Below are 25262 nucleotides of genomic sequence, written 5' to 3' on the forward strand. Positions count from 1 at the left end.
CTTACAATCAGTAGTTACAGGGACAGTCCCTCTGGAGACACTCAGGCTTAAGTGTCTTGCTCAGGGACATGATTGTTGAACCCGGGACTTTGTGGCTCCTACCCCTAAACTAAAGGTCCCGTACTTTCCATATTTTACCGCTAACAAAAATAACCATGAACTATTCTACACTACCATACTATACCTCAATGTTCTAAAACATTCTGTGGGTGCCATGACCAGTTCTACGCTGTTCTAAAAGTACGGTGCAAACCAGAATAACCTACCACTGACAAGTATGTATGGTTACTAAGGATGTTAGTAGCCTAGCGGGAAAATCACAAAGACCCAGGTTCAAACACCACTTACTACCATCGTGTCTGTGAGGGGGGGGCGGGGCAGTAAGGATAAGGCCGTCTGGTAAATGCTGTACGTTACTAGAATTCCTACCATGCAGACGTTGTACCCGGACTGTACTATCTGTACTAATGTAGCATTAACTGTTCTGCCACAGTAATTGTGCCACTTTCTGGAAATAAATCAGGACAGTCATGAGGCAGAAGCATCTAAGAGCCAAGGAATGAAAAAAAATAAGCAGACACGCAGATGAATTATGGAGCGCCAACCATCAATAATGCAGCCATGAACCTCAGCTTCATAGCTTCAATCTCCTTCACTCCTCTCTCTAGTAACGGGCGTCAGCCTCCATCTTTTTCACCCGAGACCCCGCCCAGGCAGAACCTTTCACAATCACGTTTACATTTAATGCCTGCCTGGAGCGCCACCAAATGTTCAGACCTTCAGACCGATACTCATTTCAGAGTTAACTTGAAAATGTAGAGACAAACGCTTCTGAAAACGTGTCAAGAGTCCAGAAACACTACAGAAATTCTTATAAAATAGTGTAATCTGACCACTGCATGAAACAACTGGACATCAAATGAAATGACCTCTGACCCCAAACACTGACTGACTTATAAATCAGTAATATAAATTAGTATTTAAAGAGATTTATTAAACATTGCTTTTTAGCATCCAATGATTCAATGAACAATCAACGTGACCTCTGACCTTCACCCAACCACATGACATTTCACTCCATCTAACTCCCCCGACCCCATCCCACCCACACTGACATTTAAGCAGACAATAGATGGGTACAGTCTTATATTCTTTTTTATATGCTGGCCTCCACACCCACACATCTATTTTTAAACAAACACACACACACACACACACACACACACACACACGCCACACTTTTTGAGCTGCTCTCTGATTGGCCAGGGGGAGTGAGATTACACGAGGGAGGAGGACCGAAGTCATTAGGGGGGAAGAGGCTGCCGAGCCGCAGGTCAACCGGTAATTAGAGGCACATCAGGATGTGCGGCCCAGAGCGAGAAGAAGTGGGAGAACACACACACACACACACACACACACACACAAAGAGGTAGAAACAAACATGCACACGGCTTAGTTTTCTGCAGTGAAGTTCATACACGCCCACTGGGATGCACTATAGGGACAAAAGTTTTCATTATCCAGTTCAGGTGTTCCAGTCACACCCACGGCCACAGGTGGTCGCCGTGAGGAGCAGCGAGGAAAGCTGGAGATCTTCCTCACCGGCTGCTCACACTCACACCTTCGATTGCGTGCAGGACGACCCAGCTGATGCACAGGCCACATTCCTGGAAGCTGCACTGTCCCGGCTTGCTGACGCATTCCTGCGTGTTTTTCGGTATAAGCCCGACAACGCAGAGGCTGCTACACAACCAGCGGCCATAAATTAAGAAAAAAAAAAAAAAACGGTACATTATTGCTGATCGTCAAACAATCACCTGCGGCTTCAGCTTAATTACACAAAAACTCGAGCGTCGAGCAGGACCGTCAGTCTGGAACGGAAGTGGAGTCGCAGAGCACTTCACCGTGTTATGGTGTGTGTGCGTGTGTCCGTTCCCCACCTGTCTCCCGGCTCTCCGTCGCCCCCTGCTGCTCGTCCAGCCGCATGTCACTCAGCAGGTGCTCCAGGATCTTCTGCGGCGTGCCGGACACCACCACGTACCTGTCGGACAGAGAAGAGGACGAGTAGTCTTCCTCGGCCGAGCGGGCGTGGCCTCCCCTCCCGCCCCTCTCCTGCTCCTCATCGCCCTCCTCTTCATCGATGTAGCGGAAGTACGGAACGTCGAAGGTACAACCGCCCGGCTCCTGAACATAGTTCCTGCTGCTGCTGCTGCTGCTGCTGCCGCCCTCCGAGTCAGTGTCTTCTTCACCGTCGTCATCGTCTTCCTCCTCCACCAGGGTGGCGCGCTTCTCCAGCAGGTGCTGACGCGCGCTGCCCATCCTGGTGCCTCCGCGGAGACGCCAGGCCCGGTGCTCCGAGCTGGAGCAGCAGCAGCAGCAGCTCCACCCCACTGACTGACGGAGCTCTCACTGGCGGCCGACACTCGGCTCTGCCTGCCTCGCTGCTCAAGACACTCCCCGTACCACACACACACACACACACACACACACACACACAGAACTGCACTGTCCTTCCGGCAAGCTAAAACATGAACACCCAAAAACACACACGCACAGTTGCATTCCCTGCGGCCAGACCAGCCACACACACACACACACACACACACACACACCGCAACCATATTCTCTCGCTTTTCAGCCCTATGGCTCTCGTTCTACTTAAGAAGCCAGGGAAAAGTACACACTAATCACACTCACACACACACACATAATTACTCTCACACAAACACACACGTCACAGAAGAATGCACACTCATTCCTCCTGTGTGTACTGCAGGCTGTGTGTGTGTGTGTGTGTGTGTGTGTGTGTGTGGACAGTGATTGCAGGGCAGACTGATTGAGGAGAAATGATTGAGGGGGCGAGGAAAGGGGGTGATTAAGACGACGGCCACGTCTCACCTCCTGTCGCTCTCCTCCTCCTTCACGCCTCCCGCTGCCGGTGCCAACGGGCGTTCCGACGACACCCTCTGGAGAACCAACACGTCCTGACCCCGCTCCTTCAGGCAGACCCGGACCACGCCCTCTCCCTGAGAGATACAGTACGATCATCAATGTGATTGTCAACAGATGCTTTAAATAAACAAAAAGACACAGGTGACACCTACAACTGGATATTAATAGACAGCACCCACACCCCACCCAGACACAGCACCCAGACCGACCAGCACCCAAAACAGCACCATTTGTTCCCTCATCAATCACCAGCCTCTCAAATACAACACTGACAGACAGGAACAGGAAATAGTTGTGACAGAATCAGTCCCAATGCTGCTTCTGCATAATTAGGTTTCATTGGAAGTCCTTCCTTTCGTTAGAACAGAATAATTCCAGATGGCCTGGCTGCTGCGCGCTAACCGGATTTCGGATTTCGACACGCCGCAGAGGGGAACTTTTGATGTGGCGATGAAAGCAACACACACCTGAGGATGCAGATGTGCAGAAGCCATAACTTCCTGCTGATAAAACTCCACTCGGACCCTGTGCTCGGCCTCCATTACGGAACTTTCGCTTGTGGCGTGCGGTAGTAGTTAGTGCGTCGCGTGCAAGGCACCTGAGTCACACACGCCACAGTGAGTCAGCGGCTAAAATCACCACCTGATCCTGGTGAGGCGCTGTGATGTCACCGGAGATGGCAGCCCAGGTGTGCTGCATCTGGCCTGGCTGGGCGCCGGAGACATGTGATTGCCTGTTTTGCCGCGTGGCGTACTGGGCCCCGGGCTACAACGTGATTGGCTAAGCATGTGTAATATGTGATAAAGGTCGTGACCCTGAACCTCAGATGGACAGAACAGAACAGAACGTCACATGACACTGCTAACAACACCAAACAGAACATCCTCATATTAAAGTGAAGCCAAACTAAACACAGCTGTACACACACACACACACACACACACACACACACGGTCAGATGACATATGGATATTGAAAAGGTGACTTTCTGTTATGCAACCTTGGAGCAAGGGCTGCTGGGAAATGGACATGGGGACCGGGCACATGTGAACTCACTCTGACTAGGTGAAGGGTTTAGGGTCACCAGGGGTCAAGTCTGACGTAACAACACTTGACCCTCTCCAGGGGGGAGAACCGCCACGGGGGTCGTTGGCCGCCATTCCCCTCGACATTCCTCAAACAGATACGGCCGGAGACAGAAACGAAGCGTTCCCACCCAAAACTCTGACCGCCAATTCCGTTCCCGCGTCCACTCCCACCGCCATTGCAGTTATGCAACTTTATACAAACACGGCAAAAAAAAATGGCCCAGGCTGGGAGAAATAAAAAAAAAAAAAATCTGATAAGCGGCGTGTTTATCTGTAGAGACCGCGTTCCTCTCGTTCATTTCCAAAAACAACTCCGTGCCACCCTAGGGAGCTGAACAGGCCAGTCCCAACACAGCTGTAATTACAGTGCCACCCCCTACACACACAGACGAAATGATGTGAACATGGACTTAGTGGAACGATGGGAGGGTTTGTATGTGTTACATAACACATTCCTGTCACGAGTCTGTTAGAATGGGCCTCGGGAAAACAGTCCAGGAAGCCTGAAGATGGGAGAATTCCGGAGGGGGGGGGGGGGGGGTACAGCAGGGTTCTTACTGGTGACAGCGTGTCCAAACCATGCTCCCTAAGAGGACCTGGACAGAATTTTTACATTCCGGACGTCCCCGCTTTCAATCCACCTCAAACTCCATAAAGGGACATGATGGAATTTTAAGAGGTGATGAGCCCAGACTGGAACACAGAGTGCCGCGCCGTGCAGCGCTTAAAGGGCCCGGGTTTTAAACCCCGCATGTGAGAACAAAACTGACGGAGTTCAAGGGTGCCGGATCAAAAATCCATTCCTGGCACCAGACGTGTGATGGTCGTCAGGTCTTACCATGCTGGACCAGTAACAGTGTCTAAGATCAGGAATCAAGGACTACACACCCTTATACAGAGCGTTGCAAAATCAGTAGTTACAGGGACAGTCCCCCCCGGAGACACTCAGGGTTAAGTGTCACAATGGTAGTAAGTGGGGTTTGAACCTGGGACTTTGTGGTCTGTTACAGCACAGCGCTGAAAGACAGAAGGAGGGAAGGAAGTCACCGTGTTTGCTGGGAACTGACATCTTTGGCCTGGTTATCGCACCACTGACGGGCGGACAGCAACAGGAAGTGCTGTGGCAGAATGGGGTGGGGGGTTGAGCACCGCGCCGGTTGCACCGGTGTCCACCCTATAATTCTGGCCTGGCTGTGTGATTATCCTGAACTCCCTTAACACACACACACACACACACACACACACACACACACACAGTGGCTCACCTAACAGACTCTACCAGCCAAATCAAACAAAAAGTGAATGAAGTAAAAATGTACTTCAATGGGCAGCATTTAAGAAAAAAGAAACAGGAAAAAAAAAAAAAAAAATCTTTACATTGCCACACACTTCCATAGACCTCCATACACATTCATATATCTTTACACAGCTTCATATACCTCTCCACACACTTCCATAGACCTCCACACACCTTCACATATCTCTACACACCTTCATATACCTCCACATACCTTCAATAAAAAAAAAAAAAAAAGAATCTTTACATTGCCACACACTTCCATAGACCTCCACACACCTTCACATATCTCTACACACCTTCATATACCTCCACATACCTTCATTAAAAAAAAAATATATATATTCTTTGCAGGGTCAGTCCGCATCATTTTAAATTCCGAAATGTGGGAAATTTGTTTTCAACCTTTTGACCCAGGGCATCAGAAGTGCATGGCGAGCACATGGTCCAGAAGGCCAGCAGGCAGTGGGGCAGTGGTGGCCTAGCGGGTAAGGAAGCGGACCCACTGAGGTGCCAATGAGCGAATCTTGCCCAATGCTCACTAAGGTTGAGGGTTAAATACAGGGGGACACATTTTGTGGTGTCACTGTGTGTTGTGCTTCACAGTGACTTCCACTTCGTTTTTTTTGTTTTTTTTTTAAGATTTTGGCAGAAGACCGGTTCTTGTTGGATGACACCGACCCAGGTGTCCAAAACTGGGAAGCACCGGTCATGTTTCTGGAATCTTCTGCTCAACCACAAAAACTCTTTCCTTTCCTTCCTTCCATCTTTTCCTGTTCTCCACTCCACGCGGCCAGCAGGACATTACCCAATCCTCCCTCTTTCCTCTTTCCTGCCCGTTCTTCACCCCACGTCTACTAATGGACAAGCATTAATAAATTTGGACTAGAGGAGTCATTCAGGTAAATAAATTAGTCCTGAATGACTCCTCTAGTCCTGTTTTCTTGACAAATTTATTAATGCTTGCCCATTAGTAGGAGTGTCTCACCAAGGGACACAGCGGCCTGTCTGCGTTCTCACGCTCAATGCCAGACCTATGCAGGGGGGACAGGAAAGGACGGGGGCTTCATGAAAAGCTAACAGGAAGCACTTGGTGTTCCCTTCCTGTGTTCCTGAGCACTTTACTGCAATTTTGTGTGTGTGTGCGTTCAACAGTAACCCCCGTCCTCCTCCTAATAACTAAAAATAATGGCCTGATCAGCAGGTTGGCAGAACCGCATCATTTCTCGAAAAGACTTGTGAAGAACAAAATGAAAAAGAAGACACACAATTTTCATGAATCCTCTGTAATTAATACATTTTTCTGATTCATGGAAAGCCTGAAGTGTCTGAAGTCCAGAAAACAGAAGATAATGGCCTCCCATTTTAGATATTCACTGAGGAGAAGGCAAATCACCGTGGAAACAGGTGATCAGAAATTCCCCAGCGCAGCTGAGCCCCGTGGTGACCATGGTGACGCGGTTAAATGGCAGGAAGTGCGATAGGGGACGGTGGCCAATTGGGAGCCAGTCGGCGATGTGAGAGATTTCATATCACCAACCTGCAGCGGCCGGAGACTTCAACCAGGACTGTGTCCTACAATATGATTGGCTGAGCCACAGCTGTGGGGACAACACTGTCTGACCAAATCAAGGGGAAATTTTCCACTGTTGTTGCTAGGAAACAATCATTTTTAAAACCACGTGGCAATCACCTGGTTTGTTTTTCATTGTGGACACCTTAGAAAGTAAAATAAATATTATTATTGCTAAATGTTTCATAAATTCAGTAATTTGGTGGAAGTTACACAAACAAAAAATCCCAAAGCAGCAAAAACATCAAACCAGTAACACAAGTAGAATTAAAGCTGGGCTGACTGGTGCAGACAGGCGCTCAGTCGATCACATGACTGTTGAGACACAAAACTCTGGCACTTGCTGTTTCTGCCCTGCAGGCACCAGACATGAATCACGAGCAGAGCTCCTCACACCTCCATACGTCACCTCCAAAGACCTCTAAAGACTTCCATAGACCTTCACACACATCTCCACATGCTTCCATAGACCTCCACACACATTCATATATCTCTACACAGCTTCATATACCTCTCCACACACTTCCATAGACCTCCACACACCTTCACATATCTCTACACAGCTTCATATATCTCCACACACTTCCATAAACCTCCACAGACCTTCAGTGGTGGCAATGGTGGCAATAGCGGTTAAGGAAGTGACCCCGTAATCAGAAGGTTGCCGTTCCAAACCCTGAGGGGCCAAGGTGCCACTGAGGTGCCACTAGGCAAAGCACTGCTCACCAAGGGTTAAAAGCAGAGGACACATTTCATGCACCGTGTACTGTGCTGCAGTGTACCATAATGACATTCAATTCGCTTTCACTTTCATATCTTCAGAGACCTTCACATATCTCCACAGACCTCCACATGTGTCCATAGACCTCCACATGCTTCCACAGACCTCCATACACCATCAAAACTACACAAAGACAATCACTACACAACAGTACAACTACACACACAATGAAAAACACACAGAGACTAATATAGTAAATATTTGTATACTTTTGAGCCTTGTGTGACCTTTTCACCCTGTCACTTCCAACACTTAACAACACACCTGCAGATGTCCAGTAACGGCCAAGTCCTTGATGGTGGGCCAGATTAATACAAGTTATGGGGCGTCATTGGTTACACCTTGAAAATGTTGGCGACCAACCCAACAAGGGATGGAATTGTCTGGGTCAAATCAATTATATGAAATATTGTCAATGTTGGGTCGTGTACGGCGCGTTACACCCACACACAACTACATTATACACACAGATTATCACTGCACCACCTGTACAACCACACACACACACACCACCTGTATAAATACACACAGAGTCCTCACCCCGCTGCTCCGATCCGGTACGCGGTAGCTCTGGTTCTGGAGGAAGCGGCAGCCATCCTTAGCGAGTCTCTGCACCATCTCCAGGCGGGACAGCTCATCCTGGGACCTCAGGGCACAGACACCCCCCTGCTGCAGCACAGGGGGCAGAGAGAACAGGTACTTCAGCCCACAGTCCCACGACACGGCGCCCATCCTGGCAGTACGCTCCGCTCCGCTCCAGAACTTTCATCCACCGCCGCCTGGAAAACTCCTGCAGTGCAGCGTGTTTGAGCGTGGGGATGTGATCAGTGTGTGGGGGCAGGCTCCTCTGTGTCAGTGTGTCTGGCCCCTCCCCTTTTAGAGGTGGGAGTTCAGTTTCAAAGCAAAGCGTGCTGAAGTGGCCAAACAGAGTGTGTGTCAGTAATTTAGATGCATCTCAACGCCAAATTAAGCAAGACTGTGCATGTTCAAGGCAGAGGTGTGTAGGTGTGTAGGTGTGTGTGTGTGTGTGTGTGAGATGGAGATAGAGTGTGCTGCATGTCGAGTACGTTAGTAAGTGACATTCTTATTGTGTGTTATGTCTCTTCATGAGTTTGACAGAGGTCACATGACCTGTAATCTGGGTTTAACATCATACAAGTGGACTATATTTAGAGCCTGTGTTTGTTTACTTGTTTACACACACACACACACACACACACACACACAGAGTGCCTCAGGAGGTGATTTGTAAGGTCCAGGGGAGGGGCCGTCTGGTTTTAGCCACTTGTATTTCAGCCACGTAGACTCTAGGACCCACACAAACGACTTCCTGTGAGTGACCGTCCCCTCTATCCCAGAAACGCCCGACAAACATGAGACAGTGTTGTAAAGTGCAGTACTGTACAGAAGCAGTGAAACTATCTTAAAATTGTAAAACCCAAAAAAGTAAAAGTGGTAATAATGTCCATGTTGATATGTAGAGACAATGGGGTCCGTCTCTCCTAACTCTGTAAACTAATGAATGATCTAGAAAAGTTAAATTATACAGATGGAGAACATCTACAGAGAACAACATCATGTCTTCATTATACACTTTAGTTAAATCAATAATTGATCAATATTGGGCATAGGGGGTTGTTACGTTTACAAAATTGCATGCAGCTAAGAAAACCGGCGATATTGTTTTACCAAAATTAGAATTTTTGAAAACTGGTTTGTATTTTTTTTTTTGCACAGTTCTGTATAAAGATGGCCAACCAATGAACTTTCATCCCAAAGCCAGCGTCTTGCTGTGCCACATTCACGCAGGGCGAGCGTCAGCGCGGTGAATGACAAGGAGCAGGGCCTTCATTTGAGGATGAGTGTAAAGAGACATGGGAGGAGGGTAATTACCCCACATGCCATAACGAGCACCTACAGCCTAACCAACAGGATGCAGGCACACACACACACACACACACACACACACACACAAGCATTTAGAGTGAAAACTCCTTCATCAGCTTTTACTTGGGTTTCAATGGAAACACAAAGTAGCCCAATCCCTCCCCCATACACACAAGTGCAAATACACACGTTTGTTCCTGAAGAAAACAAACATGATCACGACAGTCACACGTCATACACATGCCACATCCACCACACTTCCTTTAACCCTCTCAGTCCTGACAGAGATCAAATGTAGGCATCAAAAGTTGGGAGTATTACTGAAGACATGATAGGGGTGTGAGGCTTGTGTATAGCATGTGATGGTACAGTTGGATGTGTGTTGGGCTGGTGGCGATGGTACAGTTGGGCTTGGTGTTGGGCTGGTGGTGAATGTACAGTTGGGCTTGTTGTTGGGCTGGTGGCAACAGTACAGTTGGGCTTGGTGTTGGGCTTATGGCGATGGTACAGTTGGGCTTGGTGTTGGCCTGGTGGCGATAGTACAGTTGGGCTTGGTGTTGGCCTGGTGGCGATAGTAATGGGGTGGTAGTAGCCTAGTGGGTAACACACTCGCCTATGAACCAGAAGACCCGGGTTCAAATCCCACTTACTACCATTGTGTCCCTGAGCAAGACACTTAACCCTAAGTTGCTCCAGGGAGACTGTCCCTGTAACTACTGATTGTAAGTCGCTCTGGATAAGGGCGTCTGATAAATGCTGTAAATGTAAATGTATAGTACAGTTGGAGTTGGTGTTGGGCTCTGGATTCCCAGTAGATGATTCTGGTTGTATTGACACCTGTACACCTGAGACCAGTTTCTTTCTACACCAAGGTTAAATGTCACTTAATGTGGCTGAGGACAAGCATAGTGTGTGTATGTGTGTGTGTGTGTGTGTGTGTGTGGTACCTTAGCCTGCACATCAGTTGCTTTTGGAGATTCCTGTGAAGAGCTTTCCGCAGATTCAGCAGAGTCATCTTCTGACACTGCAACCAATCAGAACAGACATTTTCGAATCAACCAATCAAATCAGGCAGAGAATAACACAGCCATAACTAAAGCCAGTGCAGCTAACAGGTGCTCAGCTCAGTCTGTACTAAATGAGGCGAGGAATGTCTCTCATTGTGTCATTGTGCGGGTGCATGATGTCATAAACTCACTCGATTTCCTGGCCTTTCGTGCGAGAGCTGCGGCCAGCTCGCTCTGGACCTGTACGAAGGAGGGAGGCGATTAAAACACAACTCTAAACTCAACACACTTGCATTCTCACACAGCCAACTCCACACTGGGGTCCCTTCCCAAGCCCGATCAAACGGCAGGAGATGACCAAACACAATCACTCTGCCACAGACCAATCAGGGAATCAGGAAAGTGCCTCGAGGTTTTAAATCTCTTGCCAGAGCAAGGGATATTTTGATGTACGGTACTCAAAAGAGTAAAAACAAAACCACAGTTTATCTAAGCTGCAAGCAATTTACCCTAACCCCCATGTCAAAAATAAACCAAATATTGATTTACCTAAAGCATTTATTGCTGATTTTCTTTTCATGAAACAATGACATGATGTGTGTAGAGAAAGAGACTCTGGGATGTAATACAAGATTGTTCTCCATCTGTAGACTTCTGTTTGTAGGAGATCATTCATTAGTTCACACACACACACAGTTCTTCTAGAACATCTCTACATATGAACATCAACATTATTACCGCTTTCACTTTTCAATCTGTATTTTTTTTTTTTTTAGATAGTCCCTTCCTAAACTATTTCACAGTTACTGTTGGGGAGATGAAAAAACTTTAATTAGATTCACTGCTTACTGAAACCACTGCACAGTACAGATGAACGCAAACCAGCTGTTACTATAAGGGCTACAGCTCCAGGTTTCTGCCACTAGGGGGACTCAGAGACCCGCCTTACAGGACAGTCTCATTTGAATGACGTTTGACATTTTTTACATGTGAACAGTGCTGCTGTGCATCATCAATTATCTTATCAGCTCGTCAGAAAACCCGCTTCAGCACAGAAACACCCGTCCCGTGTGAGCAGCACCAGGGATGCTGGCATTTGCACAAAGTGACAGCTGACGCCGGTGGTCTAAATGACCGATGGTTCTCCTGCCCAGACGGCCCATCGCCATGGCGGCAGCGTTCAATAACAGATGGGGCTCAAAACGAAGCAACGAGCCGAGTCTCACTCGCGTGCACACTAGGGACCACAACACACAAGTAGAGACCAGTGATTTCTCACACACACACACACACACACACGCACACACACACACACACACACACACACACACACACACACCGTGGACGTAAGCCGCTCCAGTGCTTTCATCTGAAGAATTTCACTGCAGATGTCCCTCTTTCCTTCCATGTCCTCCTCCGGCCTGGAACATAACAAGACACAAAGTGAGTGCATGTCTTCATCGCAGGTATTTTTGTGAGTTTATTGGTTGAAATCTATTATTTATATATATATTGGGTTGCATATAATCAATGTTCATCAATGCTGCCCCCCAAAGGCAGGAGATATAATTACAGCTGTGAAAATAATGCATTGGGACATAATGCATTGGGACTACACAGGTGTCACTTAAACTCTAATTCACCCCATAATGCACTGGGGCTATACAGAGGTCATTACTGGTATCAACTGATGCAGACTGCGAACGTGCACATGTGCAGAACAGACTGGACAGATCGGGTATGGACAGCCATATTTCCTAATAAACCCCCATAATGCACTGGGGCTACACAGGGGTCGCCGCTCATCGGATCAATCGCATAATGCAGTGGTGCTGCCCAGAGGTCATTGTCCCTCATAAAAAGACACCGCTGATGTCAGATCGGCTTCTGAAAGGCCAACGTTTGTCTCGTCTGAAATGTCAGGCCACCTTCCCTCCATTCAGATGCTAATAATAGGATCCGTGCGTGAGTCACAAACGGGACCGATACGAAGAGCAGGAGTCACAGGGCACCATCTACACCCTCCGCCAAACAAGAACGCTCCAATTAAACCAATCACATTGCATCTCCGGCGAACAAATTATATATGAAATATATAAATAAAGAGGCTATAAAAGTGGCACTAAATTTTTCATGACCTGAAGCACAGCCACCACCCAATCAGATGACCCCATCCCCATGTGACATCTGGTCCTCCACCAGCACAGGCACCATTCAAACGCAGCCACCGAGCCTCTGTGTGTGTGTGTGTGTGTGTGTGTGTGTGTGCGCGTGTTATAAACCCCATTATCTCCACTGCCTGGAGGTGTTGTGGGTTCCGCGCAGCGCGGCGATGATGAAGTTTACAGGAACACAGAGCAGCTGTTTACACAGCAGCGCGCAGCGACAACGGGAGCGAACCGCAAAAAAACATGCCGTGAAGCCGGGAGACATGACGCCAACAACCAATCAGAGGGCAGGGAGCTTCGTTTTCATCGGCCTCACACTGCGTCGGTTATGGCGCTTCTCACATCAGAGCGATGCGCTCAATCTCTCTCTCACACACACACACACACACAATCTAACCAAGCCAGACAGAGGCTTCTGGGAAAATGTAACAGCAATCAGGCAGAAAGGACAGAAGTCAATTCACACGTGGTAGACAGACACGTGGCGTGGCTCGTCCCGTGGGAGGAGCCGCCGCAGTCTCCTTCCAGACGGCCGGAGTGCAGCGCCGCACCTCTCAACTCATTCATTTTACAGCAGCCGCTCCCGCCGGACAGTTATATTTATACACAGATGGATGGACGGAGGGGCTTACGGCAAGGCTGAGGACGGACCAAAGGTCCAACCCATTACCACCCCACCCCATTACAGGCTATTATGGCCTTGTTATTTTCATATGTAAAGGGAGAGCAAATGAGCCTTTAGAACACACACACACACACACACACACACACACACAGAGCGTTGCTTTCTCAACATTGAAATATTGGTCACCTTGGATTGTCATGGTAACCGTCGGCCCCGCGAGACCTTGGGTAGGTTAAGAGAACAACAGAGGGTGCTCAGAAAGGAGTGGTCATGTGACCTCAGAAGGTGGGATTTGTTTTGTTGAGTATGCAGAATAGAATACACACCCACACAGCCTTCATTCATCATTGCTGCTGAGCCTGCGTCTGTCTATGAGGTCACTTCCTGACCCAGATCTGTCGGGCCACCTCATCCCTCCACTATTTACAAGAACTACCATTAGAAAGTGTGGTGTGTGTGTGTGTGTGTGTGTGTGTGTGCGCGTGTACTCACGGGCTAACGACGCGGAACTGGACATAGGGGACGAGTTGTGTGAGGAGGCGAACTCCGTTCTGCCACTCGTCCTCATTCCGGAATTCGCATCCCTGAGCATCACACTCCTCAAACGAGAATTGGTAGTAGGTGTTGGAGTCTTCAAACACCACACGCTGATCAACTGATCACAGGCACACACACATCATTGTGACAATTAGTAGTGATTAAACAATACTGAATACAATACTGAATACATTATATTATTACATAGATTTCGGGTATTCCAGTACAGTACATAATAACTGTACATAATAACTGTGTTGTGTCATTATTTGTTTCCGGGTTTTTTTATACTTTAAAATTACATTTTGCACATTTGTATAAAGACAAACACAAATGTCAAATGTAATTAATTATTGAACAATATTTGTTATTCATACGCATCTTCATCAGAAACGCGGCATTGTGACATGTGGGTTTTATGACTAATTAAATGCGATAATAGAGTCACAGTCAAAATACACAATGCCCTAACTGATTTAGACAAGCTATAGTAGACAACAGGTGCAACATGAATAAAATATCCACATGAATATTATGTATTATTCAGAGTCACCCACATCCATGTTTCAGCGTGTGAAGCAAATTTAAATATTTGATCAATCGCTGCAAATAAAAAAAACATAGATCTGTGTAAAGACATTTATAATATATTTTTGTATTCTGCATATTTATCCCTGTTACAAGTATTCGTCTGCTTCCCAACCAGGTTCACCAATCGGCAAGATTCCATGGTGACAGCTGATTGACACATTTTCGGAAAACGACAGTCAGTAAATAGTATTAATCTCTCCGGACCTCAGCGTTTTTTAATTTTTTTGCATGAATTATTAACAAAATAAAAATGTTGGCTGCATGGAACAGGATGGCGGTCCACCGCGAAGGAATCTCTAGAAGGATCCGGTTTCCAAGGCAGCTATATTTCCCCCATTGCTGTTGCCAAGATACCAGCGGCCCCGTGATCACAGCAACAACTATTTTATTTTTTTTTTAAATGGCAAAAAAACAACCAGCTGACTGGGTGCGGAGTATTATGGGATATTTGAGGACACCATATCCTCAGTGGGGTTTTATAAAGACCAAGGTGCAGTTACTGGTCATTGCCATTTGTGATGTGTGATGTGTGTGTCTGTGTGTGTGTGTGTGTGTGTGTGTGTGTGACCACAGTTATCGAAAATGGATCTGACGCACACACACCTACACACTGAAATAATCACTCCTGTTGGCAGGCTGTTGCCATGACAGCCGTAACACAGATTGTGCGAGGCTTTTCTAAAACGGGAGAAAAATGAAGAGTGGGCGTGGTTTAACTGTCTGCCGCTTCATCAAGGTAGAGCTGACATGAATATTTTACAGTTACACTGGTGGAGGGTGTGTGTGTGTGTGTGTGTCTGTGTGTGGATTCCTTCATCCAGAACAGTGAGGTATGTTTAACGTCTGAATACGCATGGAGAAATAGTCTAGGAACCTCCATGCATGTGTCCCCATGGTAGTGATAAAAAAATATATATATATATCTATATAGTAAAATATGCTGAAATGTTTCTATGTCTGTGTGTGTGTGTGTGTGTGTGTGTGTGTGTGTCCTACCTGAGTGTAAGATTCCCAACTCCAGCAGCACCTGCCAAACTCTGGCTGCCATCATCCGGCACTGGACAAACACACACTGCTCCAGCAGCCACTGTACCAGCTCCACACCCACGTAGCTCCTCCTGTACACACACATCCGACCAGCAAACATCAAATGAGCTCCGCGCAGAAACAACACCAGCTTTACACACACGGAACAGAAAGATGGGGGGAACACTGCATCACACACACAAACACACACACACAAATATCAGCATGAAAACTGTGTACACACACGTACACACACACGTACACACACACACACACACACACACACACACACTCACCTGATGATCCTGGCTAGGTGGATCTTGTCCTTGGCGGGGTACGGCCCGTGGGACAGGAAGGCGTTTCTCAGCGCGCGGCCGGCACATGGGAAACTCTGAGAACATGACTAAGACACACGAGAGCCATCAATCAGATGCGTATCAGATGCGTTCACACTCACTAAATATTTACAATCATGTCAGGCGATGGATGTAAGTAAGACATGTGACACCAGAAGGAAAAAACTAAACAAATGTGTGTGTGTGTGTGTGTGTGTGTGTGTGCGCGTGCCTGCACAGTAGGTTTTTGCATAAGGTTTTGAATGAATGCATCCAGGTTTCGGTATGAGGTCATAGGTTTGTGTAGAATAGAGAGTGTGAGATTGTGTGTGTGTGTGTGTGTGTGTGTGTGTGTGTAAGAGAGAGATCATCAGATGAGTTGAGACTAAATTGAGCAGCGGAGCGCAGATTTCAACCAACAACCATGACAACAATCACCATGACATCAATGCATGCAGGTGGTGACAACAACTGCATCGTATTCCATTTTGCACTTTCTCGCTCTCTCCAACACACACACACACACACACACACACACACACACATAATCCAACTGCACATGCAGTGCACAGTTGTGCATGATTGTTAATTAGTGGGATTATTACACTGAAAAAAATGCTGGTGTGTGTGTGTGTGTGTGTGTGTGTATTTGCCTACCTTCTGTTTGGAAAGTGCAGTGCTCGGTCCAGGAATGGTGTCAGGGGACTGCTGCCAAGACACAATCAATAACAAGAAACCAGGTCATAATGGGGTTCACAGACAGGAAGTGACATCACAGACCGGTCGCTCATAAATCAAGAACGCGACAGCAATTACACCCCTATGCACAGAATGCAAAGTCCAGTAGAACCCTGTTACAATTAATCTCAGCATGACCTATGACCTTTGTTTAATAAAACAGGCACGCCCCAATTTGAAACTGGGATCCCCCAAAAACGACTGATTTTGTAAGGGTCTGTCTACAAACTACTACATGCTGAGCGAAACGTTTAAAGATAAGGCAATTCATCCATCCATCCAGTTTCTCGAGGCAGGTAATTGAATCAACTAACGACATCACAGAGAACTCTTTAACTAATTTATACAGGAAATCACATCATATTTCTTTCAGCCTTTCCAAACGTTAGAAAGAGAAAACGAGAAAAGCCTGCTCAAAAATCATAGGCGTCATTTTTCGAGGGAAAGGAGGTGCGAAGGGGGTCATGACCCCTGCAAAAATTAGACACAGCCAACATAGCAACCCAATATAATAGAGTCATTCAGATTAATACATAAATTAATGATCTTGCCTTAATAATTTGTCAGCAAAATAACATGGTAATGAATACTTGGTATCACCCAAACCCTCTTTCTTTGAGGAGTATTGTTTTTAAGAGTTTTAAAATATGTTGTTTCCTTTACGACAAAAAGCCGTAGTTTACGCCACTGATATACAAGACGCGCTTCGTAAGTGGTGAACTGTGGCTGCTTTTCAGTTCCGTACATTCCGTACACCCCCAAAAACCCCCGAATGATAGGCCCAAAGTTATGCCCTTGCTGAAGATAACAGCGTTGCGTAGCCTAGCAGCAGCATCCCTGACCTCCAGCCGCTGTGGGATTATTCTGACAAACAGGATTTGCCTGTTGGTTTTCTGGGGGAACAAAAACACAATAGGAGGGGAGATAAAGGACAGTACAGCCTGATTATCCTGTTCTGTTGTCTAGCGTTACCCAACTCGGTGGTTCTTTCTTTTGTAGTTAAAAAAAAAAAAAACGTGACAATGATAAAAAGATTATATCCACAGGCAACCCAACCACCTGTCCACTAGATCCAATACCTTCTGCAATGTTTCAAACTATCTCCCCTAACCTCATCCCTTTCATTTCTTATATCATAAACAGCTCAATCTCATCTGGCCACGTACCATCCGCCTTTAAAACAGCCAGGGTTCTTCTAATCCTAAAGAAACCCACTGCTGATCCTACAGACATTAACAATTACAGACCAGTTTCCCTCCTCTCATTTCTATCCAAAATCCTTGAGCGCTGTGTCTACAACCAGCTATCACTCCATTTATCACAGAACAACCTCCTGGATCCTAACCAGTCTGGCTTCAGAACAGCTCACTCCACCGAGACTGCCCTTTTGGCGGTTACCAAGCAGCTACATGCAGCCAGATTGGCAAAACTGTCATCAGTTCTTATTCTCCTCGACCTATCTGCTGCATTTGACACCGTTAACCACAAGACTCTCTTGTCAATCCTGAAGAGGCTTGGAATTCGGGGCTCAGCATGGCAGTGGTTTGCTTCCTACCTTGATGAGTGATCTTACCAAGTGACTTGGAAAGGATCCACCTCTACCTCACGTAGACTCTCCACTGGTGTCCCTCAAGGCTCGGTGCTAGGTCCTCTCCTTTTCTCCCTCTACACGAGATCACTTGGTGAGGTCATTTCCTCACATGGTTTATCCTACCACTCCTCTTCTTCTTTCCTCCCTCTGATCTTCATGCTGCTTCCAAAATCTCTGCATGTCTAACAGACATCTCGTCTTGGATGGCAGCCCATCACCTCCAACTCAATCCCACCAAAACTGAACTAATATTCATTCCAGCAGATTCTTCACCACATCAGGATCTTGCTATTTACCTAGACAACTCGCAGCTCTCTCCTTCTACAACAGCCCGCAACCTTGGGGTAACAATAGACAACCAACTCTCTTTCTCAACTCACATCAGCAATCTTTCCCACTCATGTAGATTCCTTCTCTACAATATCAGACTGTCAACCCAGGCCACCCAACTACTGGTTCAGTCCTTAGTAATCTCACGACTGGACTACTGCAACTCCCTTCTAGCTGGTCTACCACTATATACCATCCGACCTCTACAACTCATACAAAATGCAGCAGCACGACTAATCTTCAACCTTCCCAAATTCTCCCATACCACCCCTCTGCTACGTTCCCTCCACTGGCTCCCAGTAGCTGCACGCATCAGGTTCAAAATACTGATGCTGGCCTACAAAGCCAAACATGGAGTAGCCCCATCCTACCTCACAGCCCTTATTACACCTCGCACTGCACCTCGTATACTCCGAGCCTCCAGTACTGCTCGCCTGGTCCCTCCATCTCTGAAGGTACAAGGCAGACATTCATCTAGACTCTTCTCCGTCTTGGCCCCTCGATGGTGGAATGAACTTCCCCTCGAGGTCAGAACCGCTCAGTCACTGAGCACCTTCAAACGACAGCTCAAGTCCTTCCTCTTTAAAGAATATTTAGATTAAATTGTAATTTTCTTGTTGTCGAACTTGTGTACATAATCTACAACAGAGTGAATAAAATAGATGTATTCATAGTTGGGGTCCTAGTGAACCGGAATTGATCTCTTCATCGATGGTAACTTGAAAGCACGTTGTAAGTCGCTCTGGATAAGGGCGTCTGCCAAATGCCGTAAATGTAAATGTAATGTAAAAACCAGGGACGGCTGGGTTCCGGATTGGTCCAGAACACGGACGTCATAAAGGTAAAATGACCAGGATACCAGCAGATTATTAATCTGGCCCGGATGCTCGCTGTGTGTGGAACGGGCGTGAAGTGCAGTGCATTCTGGGCTAACGTGAGGCAGCAGGACGGGCCAATTAGGCAGATCTGGGAATTTCAAACTGATCCTCATTAACGCGATCATCATTTGGAACCTCTTCAGTTCTCAGGAATGGTCCAGAACGGCGCCCATCACTGTCACCTCGCTTTATTACGCAACACACGCCAGCGCACAACTAGGGCCCGAAGTTGTACGGCCGAAGATGCGAAGATGCAGATGGCACAACCCTTCCCATCATTCCACAGCATCAGCAAAACACACTGCGCCGCCGACAGCAGACGGTTATGGTGAGAGTTAAGCGGTCGTGGGCGTTCGATCGGCGCTATTGACCGCGGGCGGGACAGAGGGATGTTTGGGCTGGAGGTGAAGCGAAGCTCAGCACACGCCAGTGCAGGAAGAGATAAGGGTCCCCGTCTCTACGGGAACACTGAGATGATGGCCGATGATGGAGGGGGCCGGGGGAGGGGACTGCCTTCCCTGCCGCCAACACCCACCCGATGCTCCTAATCCATCCCTCAAATCACTCGGAGCGCCAGCGTTCCGGCTATACTATAAAGCAGGAGCCTGGAGAGGGGAACCACCGACCCGCAGCGGGTACCGCGGAGACAGACAGACAGGAGGAGGAGCAGCAGGAGAGACTTTATCTAGAGGAGACTTCAGAGCGCGGTGGCGGCGGCAACGATGTTCGCTTCGTCCGCGCAAGTCATTATCTGGCAGAAATGGATTACCTTCAGATTAGAGCGCTCAGCGTGCCTCGACAATGTAGTACAGGGTGTGTGTGTGTGTGTGTGTATATGTATACACACATACGCACACTCGTTCGCCACAAATCCGTCAAGCTGGATGAGCTGCTCAAAGACGGAAACACCGTCTCAGTCATTAACTTTTCATCATAACACCAACATACAGTGTCTTCCAGAGAAAACACACACACATACACACACACACACACACACTCACACACAGCCGCCTCCTGTGATGTACAGCTTGCGAGCTGCAGCCTACATATTAAAATGGTGAATCGGGATAAACAGGCAGCTGGAGGAGGAGGAAAGAATAAAAAAAAAATTTAAATCAGCATTTTCGTTAATCCCACATTTGAAACGGAAGGTCAGCGTTGTCAAAAGATCTGGCAACAAAAGTAAAAAATTTGCATGCAAAAAATGCAAAAGAAATGCAAAAAAAGAACCTGTTTTTAGCATTTCACAATCTTGTCTGCATTTCATTCTCGGTTCTAGCGGCAAGTTCTTTTGCATCAGAAGCGACATGAATCTGGCAGGAAATAATTAACCAACCAGTTGGGTGGACTGAGGTGGTCAATTTACATTTAATAATGCAACCAGACCAATTCTTCTATCCCGGAAAAAAAATAATCGGAACGGCCCAATCCGGCAACACCGTTTTTGTCAAAACAAGAGAAGACGTCTATGGTAAGGGTAGCAATAATAGGCACACTCGCCTATGGACCAGAAGACCCAGGTTCAAACCCCACTTACTACCATTGTGTCCCTGAGCAAGACACTTAACCCTGAGTGTCTCCAGGAGGGGGACTGTCCCTGTAACTACTGAAGTCTGGATTAGGGCGTCTGGTAAATGCTGTGAATATAAATGGTAACATTGTAACATACTGAACAGATACAAAGTCAATGCGCCGTGTCTAGTAAAAGCTGGTCTATACGGTCGGAGCTTTAGAAATAACATTCACTGTTCTATACTATTCATCAACTGGCAACCCTGCACGCGTCCGTCACGGCAGAAACGTACGTGTCAAGATTCCAACGGTCCAACAATGACACTTTAAACATCACCTGATGCCAGTTTCATTTAACATTCAAACTACTGGATGACATTGTTTAACTTTTATGAAAACGTTACACAACCAAGACAACAAAGGACGCTGTAAACTGTTTTTTTTTATTTTTATTTTTTTTTATTAAAAAGCAGCATTTTCAAATTCATAGCCAAAAATGTTTGTTCTTTTGTGTCAGGGACACGATGTTGACATCAGGGCAATGTTGTGAGTAAGAGTCTCGATGTTCATGCAAAGCAGCCTGGCGTTGGGGGGGAGGGTCACATGACCGAGCTTAACGCCTGTGCCAGGTCTGCAGATTCGCCGGAAACGGGTTACCAGGATGCAAACAGCTATTATATACAACTCATCTAATCTAATCTGAAAGTGAAATTAAAATACGAACCGATGCTCCTTTATGCTGGTGACATGGACGTAGGCAGGTCCGCGATGTCACGTCATATACCCTGTGACTATGGCGGTTATGGCGATGTTCTTTTCTGCCACGTGTTCTAATTCTGCCCAGGTATGAGTCTGGTGATGCTCTTATGTGTCACTGCACTTGTCACATGATCCAGAATTGTTTAAAAAAAAAAAAGTGAAATTTGGGCCATAGACCGATTCCTACATCTGAATTTAAGAACCTTTGGAATGCATAATTATCCAGAACAGGATAGAACAGTCTGAACGGAACAAGAAACTTCTACTGACATCATATTCATATCGTCAGATTCTGATCGGATTCCTTGCACTCTTTACTAATCAGAATGCTGATTATCAGTAAAATAACCGGATTTCATCAGATATGCAACATAGGCCACGTTTCATGATAAGCATCATGCTTAGAAAATGACAGACGGCGTCTTTAGGTCCGATTACAATCAGTTAAACCAACACAGTAGAAGGTCTCACCTTCCTACAGGATGAAGGACCTGACCTCCTGACCTCCCCCGGAGGTTCTCGGCCCAAATCAAACTCGGCCTCATCTAAGCGCAGCACCGTTCAGGAGATTTTTCAGCCCCATATTAAACCTGCTAGTGAGGCAGGTTCCAGCAGGTACCAAATTATCCAGCGATGGATCCAAATCACCCGGAATGGCAGCACACGCCCTTCCCAGCAGGTTTGCAGGGTTAGAAGGTGCCGGATCAGGCAGCGGCGGCGGCGTGCTGAGCTCCCTCAGACTTACGCCGACTGGCCCAGAAATCAGCTTACGCCGCGGCCGTCAGGTCCCCCGCAGAGCGGGTCAGGTGCTGAAAGCATGTGGAGCGTGGCGGGACTGCCCAACGCCGCCACTCGGCAGCAGATGACCTCTGGGTCCTGGGGACAGGGGGGACATCCAGCAGTGGACTTTACGACCCCTTATCCCCACCACCTTCACGCTTCGGGGGCTTTATTCCTCCTTAGAGGACCATTTATGGCCAAGCAACCAAAGACCAGAGAGCTGAGTCGTCTCTCCCACGCAGACCCACGGGCCATTCGTCACCGCCACACACAAGGTCCCTTTTCAGGAAAAACGGCATTTTTTCTCCCCAAACCTGGAACCCGTGTGCTCTGGTGAGAAACAGGCGCCATTAGAGCTCGATGATGAAGAGGAGGAGGAGGAGGAGGAGGAGGAGGAAGAGGAGGAGGAGGAGGAGGGGGGTCTGCAGGTGAGCGCGGCGCAGCATTCCCGATATTCCCGACGCGACATTCCCAACACGTCCAGCGCGCCCCCGCGGCGCGCAACTTTCATTCATTTGCGCAACGTGATAACGGAGGACGGAAACCCGCGCTACTCCGGCTCTACTCACACTCTTCTTGCGCAGATGCAGGCCGTGTTTGAGGAGCCCGGGCAGGTCCCGGATCTTCTGCCTCAGCTGCGCCGGTTCCCTCGCCGTTCGGCTCCAGCGCCACGGCGCCAGCAGCCCGTCCTCCGCCGCGCACGGCGCGCTGTCCGACTCCTCCATGTCCGCCCGGCCGGAGCTTCACAGGCCCGGGGGCCGGAGCTCCATCACCCGCGTCTGCACCTCCTCCTCCTCCTCCTCTTCTTCTTCCTCCTCCTCCTCTGCCTCCCTCCACCCACGGAGCGGACGCGCTCTCCTCTGCACAACCGAAAAGCGAGATCCGGCAGCGGCTCCGCCCAGCGCCTCCCCCGGTGTACTATCGGCGCGGGCGCGCGCGGGCGGGCGCGGGAGCGCGCAGAGGGAGGAGGAGGGGGGGGGCGAGTCACAGGTGCGGGGACGCACGCGGCGTTCTCCGTCTCGATGGGGGACGAGTGGGTGTCCGGTTGGCTCATTGGATTTCCTTGTAGGTCGGAATTTTCCTGGTGCGACGACGTAAGGTCACGTGGTCCGTGTTCGATAATTAAGTATTTACAGAAATAAACACGTGACCGTTTTACTGGTCGTCTGTGTGTTGGAGAGGAGCAACTAACACAGACCTTTTTATTGCCGTGGAATTATTTCTTTTAATCCCTCCATTAGGGACCACACCCGCTACCAACACCAACACCCAGGTAATCAGGCGCTTTATGTGGCAGTGGAGGCCTATAGCGTTGCGGGTGTCACCGCCAAGGCGCCAATGAGGTCCCCTTGATCAAGGCACCGTCCCCACACACTGCTCCCCGTTCGCCTGTCATGGCTGCCCACTGCTCACCAAGGGTGATGGTTAAAATCAGAGGACAAATTTCGTTGCTGCAGTTGACATTTTACATTTACAGCATTTATCAGACGCCCTTATCCAGAGCGACTTACAATCAGTATTTACAGGGACAGGAGACACTTAGAGTTAAGTGTCTTGCTCAGGCACACCGTGGTAGTAAGTGGGGTTTGAACCTGGGTCTTCTGGTTCATAGGTTCATGTGTTAATCACTAGGCTGCTACTACCACCCATTTCACAATGGCGGGTTCTGATTTGAATGTTACGTTAGTGAACATGTCCCATGCCCCAGAAAGGGGAGTCCCTCGGATTGGGCAGGATGGGTCTTATGCTGACGCCGGGGCCCGGTTTGGACCCTGTCAGTGCAGTGACACCGGCACCGTTTCTCCGCTTGTCCGTCACTCAGCGCTCCGGGGAGGAGGCCGTTATTAAATGTAATTCCTCTGCTGCGATGGTCATCACTCTGTGCCGCGTGGCGGACATGTCTGCCGGAGATTCGGTTTGTGTTGTCAATGTGTTGGGGGTGTTGAGTTCATGGCCGTTACCGCCGGTTATGCTGAGCTTTCAGGTTGCATCAGCGGACTAATCGGTTCTTCCCGGCTGATGTGTTCCGCCTCTGGTCAGGTAATTAAAGTGTGACGAGGAAAGCCGGGAAGTTCTCGGGCACCCAACGTTCCTCCAACGTTCATGCAACATTCTAGTTGATGCTACTGACACAATCTGCTTCATAATCGAGATTTTTACCTAAATTCATGTTTTTTTTTAACAATGTATGTGATAAATGCAATAATTTGATTTTAATGGCATGGTGGGACTGCAGAACTGTGGGTTTGAGAGCCCCTCCCTGCTTCAGAACCAGAGCACTGACCCGATTCTGTCTCCCCTCTGATCTTTGTTTTGTCCGGCTGGTGTCCCCTGGTTGGAGATGCATTCAAGGCTCCTCTTTGCATCGTGCATTTCTGTTAAATAAAGAAATAAGTCACCGCTCGCCGCCGCGCTCCAAAGTCGTTCATCTTGGGCCGGTGGAGGCGAGGCAGAGAGCGGCACTCTGGGAAACTGCTGCCGCAGGAACAGGTGCAGCCGCGGTCGGAGAACAATGGCCCTTGTTCAGCCGGTGCTGACACCTCTAGCACATCACTTCCTGCTTCCAGGTTCAGCAATGCGGGGGCGACCAGCAGGTAAATGGGGTCAAAGGTCATCAAGGTCATCGGGATTCTGCTGCTGAGTGTAACTGCTGGGAACCAATGGGAGGTGGGAGCTGAATTTCACACAGGCGGTTGGAGGACTTTGGCCTGGAGAGTGACGATGCAGACGCAGCGTTTACCAGAAGGTGTGGCCTGGCGCGCGGCATCGGGTTTCAAGGGTGTGGCCAAACACCGGTACCGGGGTAG

At 48.1% G+C, this 25262-nt stretch overlaps 1 protein-coding gene across 2 annotated transcripts in view; it reads right to left on the minus strand.

Moving 5' to 3' along the window:
* The window catches only part of rapgef5a (Rap guanine nucleotide exchange factor (GEF) 5a), a 31163-nt gene extending 7855 nt beyond the window's left edge, over positions 1–23308 (minus strand). The window contains exons 1-11 of one of the 2 annotated variants that reach the window (XM_028964722.1): positions 23025–23308; positions 16525–16572; positions 15829–15935; positions 15503–15624; positions 13871–14033; positions 11925–12006; positions 10777–10825; positions 10526–10602; positions 8232–8360; positions 2899–3026; positions 1941–2041 (exon numbers count right to left, since the gene is read on the minus strand). In XM_028964722.1, the coding sequence (XP_028820555.1) occupies positions 1941–2041; positions 2899–3026; positions 8232–8360; positions 10526–10602; positions 10777–10825; positions 11925–12006; positions 13871–14033; positions 15503–15624; positions 15829–15935; positions 16525–16572; positions 23025–23180 (1162 nt within the window). In that variant the 5' untranslated portion in view covers positions 23181–23308. Of the gene's footprint in view, positions 1–1940; positions 2042–2898; positions 3027–8231; positions 8361–10525; positions 10603–10776; positions 10826–11924; positions 12007–13870; positions 14034–15502; positions 15625–15828; positions 15936–16524; positions 16576–23024 lie in introns of both variants that reach the window. The other variant, XM_028964721.1, reaches the window with a different exon arrangement.
* Between the last annotated feature and the right edge of the window lie 1954 nt (positions 23309–25262).

Source organism: Denticeps clupeoides, chromosome 20 (assembly GCF_900700375.1).
Source record: "Denticeps clupeoides chromosome 20, fDenClu1.1, whole genome shotgun sequence".
In the NCBI taxonomy this organism is placed as follows: domain Eukaryota; kingdom Metazoa; phylum Chordata; class Actinopteri; order Clupeiformes; family Denticipitidae; genus Denticeps; species Denticeps clupeoides.